At 39.6% G+C, this 23,105-nt stretch overlaps 1 protein-coding gene across 1 annotated transcript; it reads right to left on the bottom strand.

Annotated features, from left to right (window-relative positions):
* Positions 1 to 691: 691 nt before the first annotated feature.
* On the bottom strand, positions 692 to 23,105 carry CRTAP (cartilage associated protein; the record flags this gene model as incomplete). The annotated part of the gene is made up of 7 exons (XM_010713087.3): positions 692 to 1,422; positions 11,657 to 11,740; positions 13,637 to 13,782; positions 15,772 to 15,900; positions 18,639 to 18,810; positions 19,405 to 19,554; positions 23,016 to 23,105. Coding segments are annotated over 7 exons (831 nt in total), but the record flags the coding sequence as incomplete, so codon positions are not given.

The raw sequence follows: 23,105 nt of genomic DNA, 5'->3' as shown, positions 1-23,105 counted from the left end.
GAGATGGTCTTTATAATCCCTTCCAATCCAAAGCATTCTATGATTCTATTACTGCTGTCACAGGCTAGAGGACACCTTAACCTGATCCTGTGGATTTTCCTTCTTGCTCTCTGTAAATGCTCAGCAGAGCAGACACTATGCTTATGCACCATATGTAAGCTACAGAAGCAACAGCTCAGCAAGACAGTTCATGCTTACCTTTTCAAAAGCATAAAGCAGATGCTCTTTTTGCAATTCATGTTCATTCAACTGAATTTGGATTTAGCCATAGAGGCAATGAATGTCCACCTCCTCTTGATGTAAAGTAGGTTGAAACAACTTGTAGGACTTCTTAATTAAAAATAAGACAAATGTAAAAGATAAAATCCTGGATCCTTTGAGGTCAGTGAGATTTCTGTTCTTCAGTACTCTTGTGCAATAACTCACTATTTATCTTCAACATATCTCTGGGGCCTAAAAGTACTTCTGTAAAGTACCATCATGTAGTTAATAAAAATGTCAGGAGTACACCTAAAATTGACTCGGTCTCCACGTGTACTTATTTTTGAATGAAAACTGTCCCAGCAGAATAAACAAAAAATCCATGCAAACCTTCTTCTTCAAAAGAGAATACTAAATACATAATTTACAATTACCTTACACAAGATTGGCCCCACTTCCACAGGAACCACAACTTCTTTCAAGAGAAAGATTGGCAGGAAGTAGGGATTATTTATTATTCAATTCTAAGTGACCTTACTTTCACATGGAATTTCATTCAGTTTTAAAAAAGATCAAAAAGTTTATAGAATTCTTAAAGCAATTTTTAGAAGCTCACCAGTTGTGGTGAGTTCATTAATCCTTTCAAGCTATTTAAAGTCCTTGTTTGTTACCTTCACATCTGTGAGATGCACTGGGATTCAGTATCACTTTATTAATCATCACAGTCATATATAAATAATACAATTACAAGCTTAGAAAGTGTAGAAGAACTGTTACATCATTCCCTGGTTCAAGATCTGACAGAAGTTCTTCCAAATTTATCTGCACTGTTAAAACATATGGCACAGCACTGAAACAAGAAATCTTAGTGTCAATCCAGAAAATAAGAATTGTCAGTTTTGTCGTGTTTGTGTAAAGAAAAGAAAGTTTGGGAGGAAAACTCATAAGCACCAATTCTGTAAAGGCACAGTGAAAACCCATGCTCATGAAAGAGTCAGTGCAGCACAGAAGTGATCTTTGAGGGGTAGATGTGATGTGTTTTGGAGCATAAAGGAACAGTTTTGAGGTATATCTATCTGGAACTACAGGTGACCAAAAACAATAATAAGGCACAATGGTGAGTGTTCACTTTCGTAGAATACTTCATGGTGATCTCACCCATCAGGATTCATTCTTTTCCTCCATTTCTAACAACTCATCAAGGAATTCCACCACTTCACCCTAGAAAAGATTAAAATTAAGAAATAGGTTAACTGTGTACTCCAAAATGAGTAGTGTTTACCATTAAAACAAACTGTAATAACTGGTGTCACATAACTGTTTTTAGCACTTTCATATACAGACTAGCACAACAAGCCTATAAAATGCAAACAAATGGTCCAAACGGGTAAACCACATGTATTCACTTACTTGCAAGGACATACAGACATTAAAAGAAGAAAATGCCACACTCCACATTAAATCTTGTACTTTTTCAGGTATTTAAATGGACAATGAAATCCTCAAATTTAGAAAGTAGACATATATAAATGTTTAAAGCACCTGTTAATTAGGGATTTAAAGGATAAAAAAGTAGAAATTTTAAAAATGTTGAAATACCATAAAAAATTGAAGCTTCAAAATTCAAAGCAGAAATGTTTTGTGAACTGTAATTATGACTTTGCATCTCTCTCCTCTAGCAGTTAATGTTCTTTGGTACACCCTTCAAAATACACTTTCTCCATTTTCACCTGTGAATATTCACATTTTACTTCAGAGCAGCGAAAACATTCTAGTATCTATGGTTCTCTATATTAGAAACAAATACTCTGCTTTTAAATTCAGTTCCATTGTACTTACAACTTCCAACCTTCTGATACACCGTACCAACACAACGTAACAAACTTACTTTCTTTGTGGTATATAACTATGCTTTTGGCATAGTTATATACCACAGATTTGTCTTCCAGTGGTTAACCAAAGTACCTTGAGATGATACTGTCCCCTCAGCTGGAATTTACTGCTTTGCCAACCAAGCTACAGTATCTGAGCTGCAACTTGTAGCCCAAGGTCACACCTTGGAGCACTGGCTGAAAGAGCTAACTGTAAATGTGCAGCAGCATCTCAGACAACACAACTGACTGCAGCAGCTCATCTGCCTGCACCCTCAGAAATACCAGTGCTTTCCTATTTCCCCTCCATGCACAGTTCAGGCACATCGATGCCTCAGCTTGTACATATTTTCACTTTTTGATACAACTCTAATACTGGGCTGTAAGAGAGACATAAATGCTCAGCTCTGAATTTCCAATCTTTTATTCTAACAACTACAGTGCCGTGTTAAAATGTTGTAATTTAAATTATGGTTTAAAAAAAAATCCAGTCCATCCTTTCTTGACATAATCCTATCCCTTTTAAAAAGGTTACAGCATGTAATTTAGCCTTTTTCCAGAACAAGTAGCAACTTTCTGATAGGAACAAAAAATTAAGAAGTCTGATCAACCCTTACTCTCAGATTAAAAAAAAAAAATAAATCAGAATTTAAAACAGTTGTGTTGAAAGAAAGTCACCCTTGCTTGGATGCTCACTTTCATACCCCCTTCACCAATCAAGTCTAAGATTTTGTCAACTCTACCAGGTTTCAGAGTCTGGTTAATGAAGGCTGCAAACAGTAATTTGTAACCTTAATTAAATTTTAAGCACATTTTTATCTTGGAAGGTATTCTTTAGCAGGACAACACCTTCCAGATACGTGCAGTTTCAGACTCAAAAGTTCACTGTTTCCTTTTGTGATAAGGGAAGAGCATTCTGTTTGAGGACAGTGAAAATAACAGGAAGAAATAGAGAAATTCTGTATTTTGACTACAGAACAATTGCATTATGGACATGGTGGTTAAAAATACTAACATCACATTTTTCAGATGTGACTAGCAAGGAGAGAAATAATTAGAACCAAGCAAACAAACAACAACAAAAAGTGAGAGGAAAGCCAGCTTAAGTAACTGCTGCTTTTGTTCCCCATTTCACAGTTCCATCTCAAAAGACTGTTGAGTTTTCACAACTGTGGTTTTAGAAAGTCCTGAAGGATGGCAATTTATTTTGCTTTGAATTTATTCAAAACATCTAAATTTCCAGTTCAACAAAAACACAAGAAAAAATGCCAGAACTTTCATATTCTCTGCTTGTTTTCCTGATTGCAGGAAGTCTGGCGACTGGAAAACAGGAATTCAACATTTCTGCACGTTTTCTTTTGTTAGAAGTATTTTGATTGCCTAAGGAGCCCAATCACATGAGGAACTTAACACCACTTCACAAATGCATATGAAGAAAATAGCCAGATGGTCCAATAGTCACTATGTAAGCCTTTGAAACAAAGGTTCAGAGAACTTAAGGACAAGTTTTCTGGCGTGACTTCTAAAATAGCAGGCATAAACATTTAGGTGCCTCTTGAAGGATTACAGATGCAGCCCCCATCAACTATAAACTGAGTTACCAGATTAGGAATGCACGTATCTCCTACAGGGCTCTCAAATCTAGTTTAGACTGATTCTCTTACACCTCAGAATCACCATTTAATAAAAGAATAACATACTAAAAATGAATTCTTTTTTCAGTCTATCTGCAAAGACAAATCTCAAAAAGCCTGAGAGATAGGGTGAAGGGAGTAAACATCTGACTGTATGATCTAGAATAAAGTATAAGGAAGACGTGGAGATTTCAATACTGTGACTTCAGTAAACTCAGTTATATGTGAACGTAATTCAATTTGAGATATTGTCACATTCATCTGTAAGGTGGGATATTCCAGAAGACACAGGAGCTTGTATCACCTAGTCAAGAGAAGGCTCTGTGGAGACCGTCTGCAGTCTTTCAGTGCATAAAGGGAATCTCCAAGAAACATCAGGATAGGCTCTTTAATGGGGTTGTAATGGTAAGACAAGGGGAAACAGTTTTAAATTAAAGAGTAGATTTAGATTAGACGTTAGGAATAAATTCTTAACTCAGAGAGTGGTGAGGCACTGGCATGGGCTGCCCAGAGAAGCTGCTGATGCTGCATCTCTGGAGATGTTCAAGGCCACACTGGATGGGGTTTTGGACAGCCCATTCTAGTTGGAGAGGAGTCAGAATTAGATGGTCTTTAAGGTTTTTCTAATCCAAACCATTTTATGATTCTATCCAGACATCTAATTTTTTTTTTCTTCAGGCATGTTTTCAAACCAAGAAATTTGCAAGAGCCTGAAGTTTTAAATGTGAAAGGATGTTTAAAAAAAAAAAAGACAACACAACAGTATTTGAAATAAACTTGCCTGAAATCTCCAGAGTATGAAAGTCATCTTTAAAAGAGGGTGTGATAAGTCATTTCTGGTCTAATGAGAATTTCTGGGGAGTAAAAGAATTTGAAACATAGCTAGAAGGTGAAAATAGTTGCTTAAGCAAGAAGTATCCAGAAAATATGCTGTAATGCAATTTAATAATTGCCTGGATGTTGATTATTTTTAAAAAGCTGAATAATCACTATCACAGTTAAAGACAAAAAGTGTAGTTGAAATATTTTTGCCTACACTTCACAGTAAGAATGTAAAACATCCAGACATTGAACATACTGTAGTTGGCATCCTGATGAAAGGTGATAATACTACATCAGAAGAGTTTATCATGTTGTCACACTAACAGCTACGACCAGCTTTATCACTGTTTTTGCTCCATTAGCACTCTCTTGACACTGCATCAAGCATTTTGCATGTCTGATGTCAGTAAATACTTCCTAGATGTTAATTCCGGGAGAAAAGCTCAATGGTATCCCGGGTTCCATCAGAAGAGGAGAGGCCAGCAGGGTGTGGAGGTGACTGTCTCCTTCTATTCTGCCCCTGTGAGGCCCCATTTGGAATACTGCATCCAGGTCTGGGGCCCCCTACACAGGAAGGACGTGGAGCTTTAGGAGAGGGTCCAGAGCAGGGCCATGAAGACGATCCAAGGGCTGCAGCACCTCTCCTATGAAGACAGGCTGAAGGAACTGGGCTTGCTCAACCTGGATGAGAGAAGGCTGTGGGAAGACCTCATTGCAATATTTAAAGGGAGCTTATAAAACATGAGGGAAATCAACTTTTTACAAGGGTGGATAGTGAGAGGACAAAGGGGAACGGTGTTAAACTAAAGGAAGGGAGATCTAGATTAGATGTCAGGGGGGAGTTCTTTGCTGAGAGAACAGTGAGGTGCCCAGAGAGATTGTGGATGCTCGTCACTGGAGGTATTTAATGCCAGGCTAGATGGGGATCTGGGCAATCTGATCTAGTACTTGATCTAGAGGTTGGCAGCACTGCCTGTGGCAGAGGGGTTGGAACCTGATGGTCCTTGAGGTCCCTTTCAACCCAAGCCGTTCTATGATTCTGGGGTTCTAAGAAAAGCCTCCTGCCTACTTGTATCTGATAACTTCACCTTAGCTTTCAGACCTGGAATCAGAAAATGATTCCCTGGTATGATTTAAGCATTCAGCATGACAGACTTTTTCTTCCTACCTACCTAAATAAGAATCGCAACAAGTTCTACGTGTGAAGATGGCTGCAAAACTATAATTCTTCCTGCTGACAACTACTACAGGGAACACCAGCCATCCAGCTGTAATACAGGTTATGTAAACGTACTGCTCAGACAGTGCTGATGTAAATCAAGGTTCTGCCCACAGCGTGATGTAGCTGTCTGGCTGGTAGCTAGTAGATCAATATGTAAATTCTGATTGAGCTTGGGGAAGGGCAGATTTTGCTGCTAAGTACTTAGTTGATCACTGGAGATCACACAAGCAGACTGCTTAGTCCACTCCTGAGAAGCACACCTTTATTGCGAGTTGCCCCTTCGTCCAGTCCCTGCCTCTTGGTTTGATCTGATGGCCAAAAGTATCTGCTGCGGGGCTGCGACTCTGTCAGCACTCCATGAGCTACCAACCTGTATGACAAACCTCTTCCCTCTCTCCAACCAGGGTCTATCAGCAAAGTGGGAATGACAAGAGGAATGCATGGGAAAAGATGGACAGGTATAGCCTGAAATATGGGAGGATACTGAGTAGCAGCAGTGGAATGTTCCCAGACAGGTGTGAGTGGTGAGAAGAATCAGACAAGCTGATCAACTGGAGCCCCCAGTTAGCTGTTAGATATGCAGATTGAGTACCCTTGGCTTAGAGTAACAACTGGACAGAGGCTCAAACAGAAAGAACAGATTTTGCACTACTGTAATTCAAGGTCTTACAGCGGGTAAATGAATAGGTAGATAATAATAAATAATAGTTTTAGAAAAGAATTCTTGGTTAATGCTATACAAGCTAACCCAGGCTACCAAGACTGGTACACTGGCTATTCTAAGAAAAGCTAGAGCATTTGAAAAAGTGAGTCCTAAAAAGGAGGAAAAATGCAGAACTCCTCACTTGCTACCACAAGCTGAGTGTCCAAGACCAAGGCATGCATTTGGGCCAGGGATTGTTACTGACCCTTTCTTAGGCAATATTAAGTGCTGCACTCACACGCAAAAAACACAACCTTTTAGAAGAAACATCTGTATTTTGGAGATTACTTGCCAGCTATTAAAATAAACAGCACAGAGGAAAAGCTCCCAATACATGGCTCAGTTATAGTCCAATTGAGAATGGTGGTCAAGCACCAACTTTTCTTTTGCCAGCTGCATTTAAAAACAGAAGCAACCAGTTTTTGTACCAGTGTCTGTACTGCTCACTGACAGGCCCAGATGCTTTGCCCTTGGTTGCCAAGACTAAGTAAGCATTGCCTTCTGCATAGCAAATATTAATCATTCATAGGTCCTTGCCTCTAAATACAATCTGTTCTGTCCTTTCTCAGTGTGGACTGGAAAAGTTCTGGGAAAAATAGCTTTCATGTGACAACCCACACTTTCCACGCAGATTAGCTGATGGCATTTTGTATAGGGATTCCATATGCAGTGCAGTGCAATAGCCTGTTCCTTAGGGAAGTAACAGAATATTAACATAATAGTTTCCTAGAATGAATTAAGATTTACAGAAAAATATTGTTATGGACATAAACTCAAGGCTGACTGGTATGAGTGAATGAGTAAGGAAAAACCTTTATTCTCACCAATCTAAGAAACTGAGACTCAAGAGACAATACACAGAGAAAGAAGAATTGCCTAGATCTTTGTTTCTTATAATCTATGGCCTAAAAGGAAAATACTTATCCGACAAAACAAAATGTCCCCTGAGTGTCTTTCCCAGCAAAAAAAAAAAAAGAATTGGATTTGGCAAAAGTTGGAAAATAATAATCACTGAAAACTTGCTAGTGAGACTAACAAATTTGATTCTCTTATGTATCAGGTGTAGGTGTCTATGTTTTGGTAGTGGGAAAGTTTCAGGGGTGGCCTCTGTGACAAGAGGCCAGGGGCTGCCCTGGAAGTCAGGAGTAAGTATCCCAAAAATCCCTAACTAATTTGAGTAATTAATGAGAACAGCAACACAGTTAGATTCAAAAAAAACCAGCAGATTTTGTCCATTTTTCTTAAATCTTCAAGGACAATTAGCTATTTTGCACGAGGGCAGACAAAGGTTTGATATGGTTGACTGTGGAAGATGTGCTGTGCAGGCCTGAGGGATGCTGCAAACTCATAGCATGTAACCAACCAACTCTTGATATTTTGGAGGGAGCATTATTTCAGGATAACAGTAATGCACGTGTCAATAAGTGGCTCAGCTGTGGTGTCTGAAAGGTTTATTCAGCCTTCAATCAAGAAGAAGTTCCTTGATCTAACCTTCAGTTAAAACATGAGAGTTCAGTGTAACCACTTTCCAGGTTCTCTATGAGCACTAAAGGCCAGACCTGACATTCCTTGCATTCTAGCAGGAAAAAAAACCCCTCAATTATTTGCGCAGAAAAATAATTTGGCTCTTCACTTGTTTATATTTCAGATGCTCAGTCAACAGTTTGACCCACTGTCATATGCTTTTAGTGATTTTTTTTTATTTTAAAAGAGCTTAGTTATTCCCTGTATCCGTGTTAACTGCTTTTTTCAAATATTTTTCCATTTCATTTTTTTATTGCATATTCTGAACATAAATTGTTTTCTCCCCATATACTGTAGGAGATTGTAGTACACTGCAGTGGTTACAATATTTTACAGTACTTTAATAAGTGTGCTTTCCTCTTAACATTTTTGTTATGCCTATAAAACATGAGTCAGTTCAATTTCAAAGCAACTAAAAAATCCTGCTCCCACTGCACTGGAAACAAAAGTCTTCTAGTGGCTTTGTTTCTAAACTCGGCTTATGTTCTTTTTGCCACCTTCTTATGCATACAGAGCCTTAGAGTTAATAAAGCAAAAAATATGTTGTTAGTGATTTCTGAACAGAAAAATAGGCTGAATTCAGATAATTTGCAACCAGTAGTCTACTGGGCGCTCCTGCCTTGATGCTATTCCATATCTTTCCACCACTCATTAGTTCAACTCACACTCCTTTACATCATACTTAGGCATGGAGCATCTAAGTCTCAGCTGTTGTACAAATGGAAGGGCACATGATCAACAATGAAGAAGAGCAGGATGCCAAAAAGAAAGAAAGAAAAAAAACACAACAATTGGACCAAGGCTGCCAAAAGTTTTTCACCTACTGATTATGTACTGAAAGAAAAATGACACTATTGGATCATCTCAACCAAATATTTGTGGTTCCTATGTAATTTTGAATAGCTAAGTAGCTATCCCTGAAAAAAAAAACAAGTCCTCAAGAACACTGAATTTATGCGCCAGAAACTTGTCTCCTGTAATTAGTGTAATGTTGAAGTTATATCTGCACTAGCTGAATATCTGGCTCTTAATGGCATTTCATTTTGTTATTTACATCTGTGCAGTACTGGGGGTTAAAACTATCAGAGTTTTGATGTGTTAGACAGCTGAGCAGAAATCAAGAAGCTTGATTATCCACGGGCAACTAAGAGGACAACACTGTAATGCTCTGTTAGCTTCACTGTGGAAAACTCTTTAAGGATATTTAATAATTACTTTTAAGAAAAACTTATTTGTTGGTGCTAATGTTCTCTGTCACCTCTACTGTGCTCAGTGTTTGAACTAAAGTTTTTCATTTCCTTGTGGAAAAACATTAATAAAGTAACGTGAACTGTATTTCTTGTGGCATCATATGCAAAAATCATTACTACGTTCCAGCCTCTGTCATTACTGCCATGTATTATTGGAAGAAGCAACAAGTTCTTGCTTGCTTTGCTAATGGGATTTAAAAAGACCCACAAATGATCTGAAATATAGGAGCACTGTAAAGTTTGAATAAAGTAAGATTCTCCATTTGAGAATACATACATAAGATACAACATAAAGAGATCCTTTAGCTTCACTCAAAGAAAGAGAACGTTTTTTGCCTTTGATTATTTTATAGGTTTGTTGGCCCACCAGCAACACAGAGCCCACGGACAGCAAAGATGGAGCACAGAACCTCACAAAAGGCACACTCTATGGATCAAGTGGTTTAAAAGAACTGCGTCCACTCGAAACAGAGGTTGCCTCCCTCCTTGACAATTTTTAATAAAGCTTTTACTGTAACACTTTATCTGAGTTTTTAATCAGTTTTCCGCATTCCCATGGAATAAACTTTTCTATCTGTGCCAGTAGAAATATTAAAAAATATTCCATTTATACTACCATGTCCTGCCCATATAGCAAAAACTACAAGGTAGCGATTTTATCTCTGCGCTATTCCTGCTCTGTCTGGACTCCCTGGAAGGCTCCTGCAGCCAAGAAGAAGCTCTGGTAGCCAGGGATTTATGAGTTCACTACCAAAATCCAGAGCCAAGCCAGAGGCATGGACAGCCTCCATCTCTCCTAGGTTCTTCAGTCCTGTTAAGGGAGAGCACAGAAGCCCTTTAGCTTTTCTCCAGGAAATGAAAATGATAATTTTTCTAATATGAAGAGTGTGAGGTAGGGATGTAGGTGGCATGGCCAGGCCCACTAATTTTGGTTGTTTAACCCAAACGTAGCCCAGGGTAATGATACTTCCCCAGAAGTTTGATGTTTCCACCGTACAGCCCTTCTGTAGACTGCAAGGTCATTTATTATTGCCCTCATGAAATGGACTACAGGAACTAAAGCCAACAAACATTTTTGTTTTTTTTTTTTCCTTGTATTAAATGCTTGAGATTGAAGACTGTGTTTATAATTCCCTCTTCTAACAACATACAGGGGAAGTCTTCAAAATAGACCGCATTCCTCCTTCCTTAATTACTCATCCCTTTGTTTTGGAGCAGCAGATGTGAAAGAAGGAAAAAATTACAAATGAAGTTTCTGTCTAACGTAAGAAAACATTATGAACAAAGCAGAGTGTTTGCCCAAAACAACAAGGGAATATAAAAAAGCACTCAAGCATTTACACACCCTGATTGGAAACCCATATAGACTAGTTCTCATCTAAGCTTAACCATATAATGAGAATATTAAACTGTCCTTCAGAGACATTTATTACAATGGAAAGACTTAGCAGTCTTCCTATCATCTCATAACCTTGTAATGGAATTCTACATAAAGAGTTGTTTTCAGGTCACCAGCATACTGAAGGCAGTATAGACATATTATTACTTCTCCCCTATGAAATATTATCTCTGCCTATGTGCTGGATAAAATAAAAAGTGAAAACATGATAAAATTTTATAACATAAACTGTTTCTTTTCTTTTTGGTTGTAACTAAAAAACACTGTAGCATTGTTCACAAGTATACTGCCCTGTGCCATGACTGAACACAGTGCTTTGACAATGCCAGCAATGAAGTATTTCATCATTTAAACATTTTTTAAACCTTTAAAATGAAAGGTACTGAAAACAAAACAAAATGCAACTCAAATTCGTGACATACTTGAGCTTCAACTGATGGAGACAAAGAAAAGATCTTTCAACAATTTAACTACTTTTTCCACACAAGAAAATCACTTTACAAATTTCAAGCCTAATATTAGTCATTATATGTTACTTGGCCATAACTTCCAACCATTTCAGATGCAAGACTGGGTAACCAAAATGTTACTGTGAAAAAGAAAGTAAGGGGTAACGGGACTTCCCTGTGATAAAATGATAGTTTAGGTAGGGATTCTGGACAAAACTATGAGGATTTTAAAATGTAACTTAAACAATGTTTCAGAAAGAAAAAGAGAAATGTTTGGTTTAAATACATATACAACTTCTCTGCCCCCTGGTGTTACAGCTTGCAAAATTAATTTTCTTTTGGGGCTGAGTGCATTATAATTAGCCTTGTTTTAAAATGTGATGTGAGTGGTCTACTGCTCTTTGGGTTTGTTTCCTGTATTCATTCACAAAAGACAAATTTATGATAAATTGGTCACAATTACCAGAACGCTTCTCCACAGTACAGAAAACCTGGATTTCTAATTACTTATCATTTTAATGTGATTACTGTTTTTCAGGTTTGGCTTTTTCAAATCACGATTTTCTGTCTAGAAAACTCACCTCATCATCATCCATTAGATGTTCCTTTGCAAATTCATACATTTCCAGCTGGAGTGTGGTTATGTTGTGATATCTAACTGCATCCTACAGAAAAAAAAAATATTAAATTGCTATGTCACTTGAGGGTAGTAAGACAGAGGAGTGTCATCACATGTCATCTAAAACTATTCAAGTGAAGCTAAACCCAGATTTAGCAGAAGGCAAGTCTCGGAGGATTTAAAATGTTTGAGAAAGGAAACAGCAGAACAGCATACAGCATATCCAATGTCTTCTGCGGATCCTACTAAGCATAAGCTCCACCGGTGTGAGAAGAACAAAGCACTCTCCTGTTTCTCATGTTTCAAAGCATTGGCGAGTCTGAGAATAAGGAATGAGACTGCCAGAGCCAAGCAGCAAGCAGCCTGTGCCTGCATTCCAGTGGGCTTTGGATATGAGAAAGCTTCCATCTCCTTATGCGCTGGCATAAGGCAGCAGGCAGTTCTGGGAAAAAGAGACACTGAGGTATTTTGCATTGTAATGACTCACCACCCCAGCCCGTCTGGGAGTGGGAAATTCTGTACGGTCATCTACCTACCTGTCCCTCAGTTCCCCAGGTGTTTGCCTGGACAGCACAGGGTAGCTGTCACTGTCAGAACTGTGAATACTGCCAGTAATATAATTTGACTATTCCATTTAATTCTTTTCAGGGAGGAAAACAGGAGATTTTCCCTTCCACGAGGACATCTGAAGCTCAGAGTTAAATGCTGCTGTCACTCTGCTATCACTTTGTGGAAATAAACCTGAGACATTATGGTTTTCATGGCAAGTGATTAGGACAGCAAGCAACTTCTTTTCATAGCAAGACAGATCAAAGTACAAGAAAATACAGCTGTATACATTTGATATTTAATATTTAAAAATTAAATTATCTGTAGCCCCAACTCCTGAGAAGTTATCAATGAAACATTCACAGTTAATGTGTAGGGCCCTTGTTCTGTCCTTTCTGCACATGGACGCCAAATCTGTTTGTGGTCTGCAGTTTTAAACTGCTGCTACCCCTCACTCCCACCAACGTCAAATATTGTCTCCAGTATGGTTACAAAGCAGAGTTTTGTTCCCAACAACAGCAGCAGAAGAATGGTCTCTTTCCTGCGTGAACTCAGACTCACAGCTGCTGCCTGAAAGAACCAAATGCATTTTCTCTGTATTATGTTTCTGCTGGTCTTGCAGCACAGCCTTGGTTTCCAGCATGAGAATAAGGTGTGTTGCACATAACCTGATAGCTGCCCACAAACAAAAAATGCTTAACAAATGGAGTGGTATTTTTTACTTGAGCTGGCTGGCCTGAGAGGAAGGAAAGCATTATCAAATGATTTCATTAATTATTATATTCATTATCAAATTATTATAACTTATAAGGTACGCGTATGAATTGCTCTGCAGTGTTGCTACAGATAAAGCAAGTCACCTAAGCACTGCACAGGTATATGAGCTTAATGCCACACTAAGAATTGAGGGATGTGCCTTCGGGCCAGCACTGGTCTCAGTGACTGAGATGTCTGAAGGAGCAATACGGGAAGGACAACTTGAACATCAGCCTAAAGGGTGCCTGCTGTTGATTCAGCTTGGATAACTTAAATGACTCTTACATGGGGAAGTCATGCCCTAAGAAGAAGAAAAGGCACTAAATTTGTGGAGTGTGCATTACTAATGACTGACTTCTTATACAGTGTATACCACTAATGCCTAAAGAGTCAGACAAGTGTCATAAAGCAGCTAATTCAGCTGCATGACATAAATCCTGGTACCAAGAAATGAAAGAAAATCTGATTTGATCATCACAGTCCAGGCTGCTGGAATACAAGACATCTCTAAATATTAACAGAGAATCCTGGACATGGAAATTTAAAAAACAGTGCAGAAATCCATTTTTAGAGTTCTTTTCCAAAGCCAGAGCATAATCATTGAATGTTTGTATATTGTTTTAAATAATTCACTTACTGATCTGGGCTGAAAATCCTCTTCTTGAAGTCCCCATTTGTCTTTGTGGTATTGATAATAGACCATGTTCTGTTTCATTACTTCATCTTTCTGGTCAAATAGAAGGTAACTAGCAGCACAAGAGGCTGCGTTCTTCATGTCATTCACTAATAGACAGAGAAGCAAATCCACAAAAAGTAAATAAACAAAAACATATTGCCACCTTTCCACCATCTGCATTAAACATACATTAAAAAAAAAAAAGTTTCCGAGGCAGAATATGCTATTTTTATGTTCTGAAACAGGTAAGGTCATGATTCAGAAATGGAGACTTACCTGACAGAAGCTTATAGCTACAGGAGTCAGGTCATGAACAAGAGCAATCCAAGTTACTTGGCTTTCCTAAGAACTACCTTCTTCTTTGTAGGGAAAATGGGGATAACTTACCATTAACACAGAAGATAGTTTTCCTATGGCGTTACTTTCTCATGATAGTTTTCTAAGATAATCCTAACTAAATGTCTCTCCCAGCTACAGAACCAGTGAGGCATCAACCCACATCTTGGAGATGCCTACTGTGGGACTTCTTAAAGAAACAAATAAACAAATAAAAAAAAATCCACTTCATTTTACTTGGATTGACAAAGATGGAAGCGTCAATATTTGTAGGCAAAAAACATGCAAAAGTCATTAATGGCTTGGCTGTATATGGCTGGCTATGCCTTTCCCTTGGTGTTGGAGCCTGGAAGAGCAGCACTAAGGGCTAAATATGTTCTTAACAGTGCAGGAAGTTCCTCAAGAAACCACAAAATTCATTGAATGACTTACTTATCAAAATGTGCAAGCACTGAGCACCAGAACACTATAATTTCTGTATGTTATGTGGTCCTCTTTCTTTAAAATGCATGTAGCCTCATGTGCTCTATTTTAATGAGACTATGAGAATCCACTAGGAAAAAGAGAATGGTATGAAATACTCTGCAGGTTTGTCTCTGGAAGAAATTCTGAATAATAAATTGAGAATTTAGTATTCATTCAGTAAGTACTGCTATGTTAAATGTGTTGCCTTGAGGTCACAATCTTTCTTCTTACTGAAGGAACTGGGGCTGTTTAGTCTGGGGAAAAGCAAGCTGAAGGGAGACCTTATTACTCTATTCCAATATCTGATTGCTTACAGCGAGAGCAGGGCTGGTCTCTTCTCACTGGTGACAGGTGACAGGTCAAGGGGAAATGGCCTCAAGTTGCACCAGGGTAAGTTTAGGTTGGATACCAGAAAAAACTTCTTTACAGAAAGGGTTGTTAAGCACTGGAATAGGCTCCCCAGGGAGGTGGTTGAGTCACCATCCCTGGATGTGTTTAAAAACTGTTTGGATGTGGTGCTCAGAGACATGAGTTAGTGCAGGGTTGTTAGGTTTGTGCAGTATGGTTAGGTTGTGGTTGGACTTGATGATCTTTAAGGTCTTTTCCAAACTGAGTGATTCTATGACTTAAGAATAAAGTTCTTGTTAGAAGTTCAGCTGCTTAACCATTTGGGTCCAAAAGCTTGGTCACCTCTTTTTTATTTCTACGTATGTGTGTAGAATGCATCAGTGCCACTGCATGCGTTCTAGTGTATAGGAAGTGGCTGACACTATTTACCCTAAGATGTGATATTATGAGTCACTTCATAAAGGCATAAGAGCTGGTGTATTACATAATTTATCATAAAATACTTATTGTGAACATTTAATGTTTATATGAAATTCTGAAAAGTGCAAGTAAACTATGCTGGCAGCAGGTATTGTATAGAATGAGGGGTGGTGATGTGTCAGATCACACTTGCTCTGTAACTGTCTCAATTTTCCAGCACTCAAGTGGAGATCAGTCACAAGCAATATCTTAAAACAAAGGGACTTGCCTGGGCAGAATTCAACCTCTGTGTATAGAAATTCACTTTGTCATGAACAATTTTATGAGCCAAGGATTCATCATGCTCATCTCCCATGTCTACAATTATATACTGAGAAAAAGATATGGAGTATCTCAGACTTACAGCCCCAGCACAGGCAAAAATGCAGATTCTGGAGCTCACTATTGATTTCCAAACCATAAAAAGACAAGGAATGGAAGCTCTCCCACATCATCCCAATATTTAAGTCCATTAAATCACTACTTACATTTATAATACGCAAACTGTAAGTAATGGTACATGGTGGCCACAAATTTCTCAACAACAAAGCCTCCTATAATGGGTGTCAGATTACTTTCACACTGCACTTTGCATGCAAGGACTTCAATATAATGATCTAGAAGGAAGAAAACAGCAACACAGGATATAAGTAGAACACACTGTTATAACCCTTCCCAGTAGCTACCCATCAAAATTTGGCCTTATAATGTTTAAGTCCTGTGCATCTGAAGCTTGCTGCTTGGAATTACTGAAGTACATCTCCAGTGCTGGCATTCAGCCCTTCTGGTAAAATCAGTAGGATCAGCATTTCAAGGATATCAAAATTACAGTTCCAGAGAACTAAGCAGTTAGGTTTCACTGACACCTACAGGCAGTCTGTGGTGGTAGGTTTTATACAAAGCACTGTGGAGTACAGCGTTATTTCCAAACTATGAAATGAGCAATGGTATTTCTGAAAGTCTTTGTAATTACACTGAATTACTGCATAATTAAGGTCTGCCTTAGTACAGTGGTATCACAGAGAGAGACACCACCAGGTGATTGCAAAATAAACCTCTAAAGATAGCTGCATTTTATGCCAGATGTTTGGATGTTCTAAAAGACATGATGTGCTATCCTAGTCTAAAAGACATGGATATGCTGCACTACAGAAAAACTTTAATCCAAAAAGGTTTAAGGTTACATGTTTTCCCAGTCTGAAAAACTAGGTACAATGGGGTGGGACTTGAACTGATTTTATCTTCAGTATCTGGTCATGAGCCAGCAGTATGCCCTTGTGGCCAAAAAGGCCAATGGCATTCTGGGGTGCATTAAAAAGAGCATGGCCAGCAGGTCGAGGGAGGTGATCCTCCCCCTCTACTCTGCCCTGGTAAGGCCTCATCTGGAGTACTGTGTCCAGTTCTGGGCTCCCCAGTACAAAAAAGACAGGGATCTCTTGGAAAGAGTCCAGCGGAGGGCCACAAAGATGGTGAAGGGCCTGGAGCATCTCTCCTATGAAGAAAGGCTAAGTGAGCTGGGTCCGTTTAGCCTTGAAAAAAGAAGACTGAGAGGGGACCTAATCCAGGTTTATAAATATCTGAGGTGTGGAGGCAGAATGGCGAGGCCAGACTGTTTTCAGCAGTGTGAAGACAGGACAAGGGGAAACGGTCAGAAACTGGATCAGAGGAAGTTCCGCACAAATGTGCGTAAGAACTTCTTTATGGTGAGGGTGACGGAGCACTGGAACAGGCTGCCCAGGGGGGTTGTGGAGTCTCCTTCTCTGGAGATGTTCAGGACCCGCCTGGACACCTACTTGTGCGACCTGGTGTAGGGAATCTGTTTCGGCAGGGGGGTTGGACTTGATGATCTCTAGAGGTCCCTTCCAACCCATATGATTCTGTGATTTAAGAAAATATCTTCCAAGAAAGCATTCCATCAAAGAATTCCATTTTCAGGACATAAATACAGTATTTGAAATGTACTGCCCACACCTGTGATGACATCATGCAGTACTCCTACCTTTCTGTCTCACCACTACTGCTGGAACAGTCTTTTTCTTCCTCCCATGGAGGAAGAGGACTGACAGTAAGTGCTAGTTGTAAATGAGCACTGACAGAGTGAATGAGTTACAGACATCCTTTACAGTGGTTTGGAGGTGATCCAAACCATGGGAGTGTTTCATGATTTACTGTTGTATGGGAACTGCTGAATCATGGCCTGAACCTCTGATTGACCACCTGAGGTGAGCACTGAGCCCTGGGAGCACAGGTGAAGGCAATTCTCCTGTGCTGCTGGAAGCAGTGGAGCCTGGCTGCACCTCTCCTAGACCCATTTAAGAGCTGACTGCCAGTGGGGAAGGGTCTCTTTCTGGAGATCCCTCTTTTGGAGTTTTACAGTGAGCCTAGGACAAGGGTAAGCACTCTTATCTATTCTTTCTTTGGTGTAATAACCTGCTTAGCCAAACTCTCTTATATTTCATAATTGTAACATCTGTATATTCATTGATTATAGCACTATCTATTCATTTTCCTCCACTCCTTATCTACTGTTCTAGGCACTTGCCACCTTTGCTGAAGCAATGCCTGAGGAAGAGCCTGCAGTAGCTATTTCATATTAACTATAAAGCTATATATTAATTCACTACTGTGAGGTACCACAGAGCTGCCCTTTCTTTAAATTTCTTTACAAAGCACGCAGGTGTTCTTCACACATACACTGTCAGCAGCACTCAGCTCAATGCACTGGAGAAATAGCTTCTTTCATTACAGAAGTGCACAGGAAATATGCACGTGCCATTCTGACATTTAAAAGAAGAGGCACTGCTTTTTCGTTGAAAAGCAATATTTTTTTTTAAGCTATACTCTTAAGAAATCTCATTTGCTAGGAAACTTTCCTTTTACTGAAGGAAAGATGAAAAATAACAAACTTGATGCACATTTCTTTCATAAATATGACAACAGTGGCACACAAATCACAAAGCAGATTTTGAAGACTAATCACTGAGCATCAGAGACAGATAAATCGATATTGAAATTATGGTCAAGAGGTCTGTCTACTTAGCAGTTGCTACCTGGATGGAACAGTTGTTATTTACATGTGTATGTTATGCTGACACTCTTGATTTCCAAGTTAATGTAAGAATTCTTTGTTTCAATTTTCTGACAACAATCACTTACGTTACTAAGCAGAAAAGTAAACCACAATTCAAGCACTTTTCAGTGACTCTAATAACTTCATATTGGCTCAAACTAAACAGGGGGCACCATGAGTAATTCCCATTGCAAATTAAGGAAGGAGGACTTAGGTAGCTGATCCTATAGGTGAAACTGAATATACTTTCATGACTTCTTTCTTGACTGTTTCCTAAGTACTCACCTGCAATGGAGAGATAGAAGTCTTTAAAATCTTTAATCTCTCGGGAGCCTTCACAGGCTGCTATACAGTCATCGTAGGCTTTGAAGAAATCGGGAAGAGCCAGTTCCATATCTGAGATGGATGTTCTCCAGTTGTCACCATTGTATGCTCTCACAGCCCTGACAAAAAGATTCTGAAAAATCGGCAGGAATGAACTACCAGTAAGTGACCTGTGGAAAGCTGTGTGTAAATTCAAATACAGTAAGTGATGTCTCAGCATTTTTGAATTACTAGATAAGCTGCTATCCAGTTAATATGAAACAGATGATGAACAGATTTTATCAGATATTTCCTACATAGTTGAGTATGTGGCTCCATTTCAGATAAATGGGAAAAGCCTGCTGGAAAAAGAGTGTGATTCCAAAGAGCATATTTTGAGATAGAGATTTTTTTCAGCAGTCTTAACATCAATAAACAATTTTAAGCTGTACCTCTGTAGCACTCACAGCATTTGAGTAACTCCATGTACTTGCTTACTTCCATTAGCTGTCTGCGTGTAGTAGCTTTTGAGTATGCTACTCCACATCATTTGCTGTGACTTATGGAACAGTGAAAAGCAAATGACATGAGAATTATTGCTGGCACTAAAAAAGAGGAACAGAGATGTCTGAGGTATCTAGTAAGATAAAAAGGAGAGGTAGGAGATGAGAACATATAAGTAAATGACATCTTCAAATCTCATGCAGTAACAGAAGGTTCCAAGAGACTGTAATGGGAATAAACACACCTCATAAGGCTTTGTCTCCAAGTCTTTAATGTGCTCCTCAGCATCAGGTATGCTCTTATAGTAGGCCATATTTCTTTGCATCATTTCATCATCTGGATGCTTCAGAAGAAATGTGTGAGCTGCTGCAATAGCTTTTGGAAGGTTATTAGCCTAAATGTGGAAATAGGGGAGAGAAGGGAGAGGAGAAAGAAACGGTTAATTGGGGAAAAAGGGTATCAGATTCCTGCAAGATCTATATCTCCAAGCTTACCACTGCTAAAACCATGTTCCCAGCAGACACAATCATACAGTGAAACTGATACAATACTTCTCAGTTTACTACTAGCTGCACCACTATGAACATTTCATTTTTTTTTTTAAAGTCTATTATTGTTGTAAATAGCATAAATGATTGTAAGTCAAAAAGAACACTTTTTGCCTTTCTCACTTCTCTGTTCATAAAGCTGACAAAGCATAAAATATATTCCTACTCATGTGTAGGATTAATCACACAGCAATTACTAATGCCCAAGCATGGATACTGAATCACCGCTTACCCCCTCTCTGTGGTGTTTATGTAGCCTATTTGTCTAGCAGCATGCAAGACATTGCTATGATAATAGACCATCCTGGTGCTGTTAAACAAACCAAGTCCAACAGCAGGTACTTGTTCAATAACTGTTCTAATGTACTACATGATTTTTGTACCAGATTTTAAACTAAATTTAACCCCTGTATCAGAAGTATATATTACTCATACATATTTACATACACATTTGTATGTGTATTTTTAATATTTTATGTACACATATTTTACTAAATGCATATCATATATATGTATCTGTATAGAGTGCAACAGTGAAAGTAAAAGCCTTAAGTACTAGTGAAATGTTAAGCACTTCTCTCTTGCAAGCTGAGATCCAGATCAGTCCATCCAGCATAGGTGTTACTGAGTTGCATTAAACATCTGAAATAGCTTACAGCAGTGTATATATAAAACCATGAGCAAGAATCACAAGCATGTATTCACACACACTCATCCATTTGCACCCATAAAAGGCAGCCTTTCATTTCAGAGGAAACCTGAGAGACTGTCACACCAAAAGAAATGCTTTGACCCTAAGATGAGCTCTCACTGCTGTCCTGCTATAAGTACCAATGCAATGGGATCATGCCAGCTGCATTTCCTGCTGTCCCCAAACTATGCACTTCTAGCCAGCCCACACACTGCTGAATGCACAGGGAAAGCACTTTCATCAAAAGCCTGAGTTCTCCCATGCTTAACTCTTTAACCCTATTTGCTGGGAAGCTGGCCAATCTCTCATTTTTGCCTGGTATGTGATTTACTTGCGATTATAACTTTCATGCTAAAAAAAAGCGAGTGAGAAAAAAGGAAAGCTGTGTAGAAACATGTTCCTATGTAAACTCAGTGGCTACCAGGCAGCTCCCTCCAGAGGAGCAAACAGCAGCACAGGAACATCTGCTCCCAGAATTGTCTGAGACGTGGCAAAATTTCACTCCTGAACCCACCTGAATAAATACGTGCTCACTCTAAAAAAAATCCACAGAGTGTTTCTTTATGCCTTCTTTCTGTATTATACGTGATATTATGGAAGAAGAAGGAAAAAAGTGACACTCCCTTCTTCAGAAAACCACCAGCTAGGAAGAAGTCCTCTGCAGGCAGCAATTTGTATTTTTAGAAGGCCCATTCAGAGCTCTCCAAGTGAGTGATGAAAGCTCAAAGCTGGACTACAGTATAAAAACAAAGACAATATAAACAACAGCACTGACAAGAGAAACACCAAATTACAGTTCACAAACCTACTGCAAGTGGGGCTGGAAAACAGCTTAAAGGCACATTCAAATCATTCACATATCAGAAACAATACGTAGGAATGATTTTTGCTCCAGGACCATTCCTGATGTGGTACAATCATAGCCACGTTTGTATCTACTACAGGGGGAACAAATAAAGAAAGACAATTAATGGAAACATTTGTGGTCATGTCATTTTGGTATCTGTATATGGCTTTGAGAGTTAGCAGTGCCTACCATTCAAAAGAAATGTCTCATTTGATACCTTCTACTCTCCATGTGAAGAAACTAATGCACACTAAGGTAAGTTCTTCTGTACAGCTTTTGGGGTGGCTTCACATGCTCAGAACTAGGCTGGTGTGACACTGCGCGCTGTGTGATATTAGGTGCGTGTGGATACTGCTCACTGGCGCTCTATGAGAATGTGTTTCCCTGCTTTGGTTTATATAATTTGTGAAAATAATTTTAAATTTCCATATGGGAAAGAAATTCCTACAAATATGACATAGCAACAGTTACTAAGATGTGTATGTTTTAAGCAAAGGTCGCAGAAGGAATGCACAAGCATACAATCTCATATAAAGAATACTGGGCTACACCAGGACCAAATCCCTAAAAGAAATGGCAGTCTATCCAAACAAAAGATGTCAGCTTGTTTTCTTTCCTCACAGATACTGCATTTATTTAGAATGCAAGTGACTGCAAATCTGAGTGAATGGAATGAGGGCCCTGGTTTAGAGAACAAAAAATGAAAATGTGGAGTGGAAAATAAAAATAGAATAGTGAAATAGATCCTGGTCAGGAGGATGACAAGAAGCTAGAGAAACAAGAGTGAATGTGGTGGAAGTGGTGCTCCCAGTGCTGGCTGGCCCAAGAGCAAAAGGCAAATGTCATTCCAGGGCTGGCATTAGTGCTACACTCTGGCAGCCAGTTCTATAAAATCTATAGAATCATTAAGGTTGGGAAAGACCTCTACCATCACCGAGTCCAACCATCAGCCCATCACCACCACGACTGATAACCACATCCCTCAGTGCCACATCCACACGGTTCTTCCACATCTCCACGGACGGTGACTCCACCACTTCCCTGGGCAGCCTCTCCCACCACCTCACCACCACTTCCCAGAAGAAATGTTTCTCAACATCCAATTTCAACCTCCCCTGGCACAACCTGATGCCATTCTCTCCCCTCTTATCACTGTTACCTGCGAGAAGAGGCTGTCCCCCACTTCACCACAACCTGCTTTCAGGTGGTTGTAGAGACCATACAGGTCTACCCTGAGCCTCCTCATCTCCAGACTGAACAATTCCAGTTCACTCAGCCATTCCTCATAAGCCTTGTGCTTCCGACCCTTCAACAGTTTTGCTTTATGCCTTCCTGTGGATGTAACAATGCCAAAGCAGTGCAGGCACCATGCAAGCTACATGCTGGGGGCTGTTCTGACTGAAAGAATGGGTCCAGCAGGGAGTAAGTGAGAAACCTGAACATGCTGGAGAAGAGGAAGCAGAAATGAGTGCTTGCAATAGCACAGTGGAGACTGAAAAGGTCTGAGGTAGGTTTTAAACTAAGTCATAAGAAAGTAATGCAGGTAGGAAGATGGGATGGCTGGGGGTAGGAACAGCATGGCATCAGGATAAGGAGGCAGAGTCCAGCGGATCTTGATGAGAACCGGAGACTAATGCAGGGCTGAGCAGGATGAGCGACGAGGAAGGAGCTGGGCAGCACTACGTGGGCACACAGACGTGTGACAGCGGTGACACGAGGCAGGCGTGAAGGTGGAGAGGAAGCCGGGGCGGGGCAGGGCCGGGCCTCACCTTGAAGTAGGCGAACTGCAGGTACTTGTAGGGCTCGCGGCGCTGGAACTCCTCGAGCAGCTCGCGGCCGGGCTGGGCCTGGCGGAAGGC

This window comes from Meleagris gallopavo, chromosome 6 (genome assembly GCF_000146605.3).
Source record: "Meleagris gallopavo isolate NT-WF06-2002-E0010 breed Aviagen turkey brand Nicholas breeding stock chromosome 6, Turkey_5.1, whole genome shotgun sequence".
In the NCBI taxonomy this organism is placed as follows: Eukaryota; Metazoa; Chordata; class Aves; order Galliformes; family Phasianidae; genus Meleagris; species Meleagris gallopavo.
Note: the sequence above shows the minus strand (reverse complement) of the source record. Positions and strands in the feature narration are given on the sequence as shown.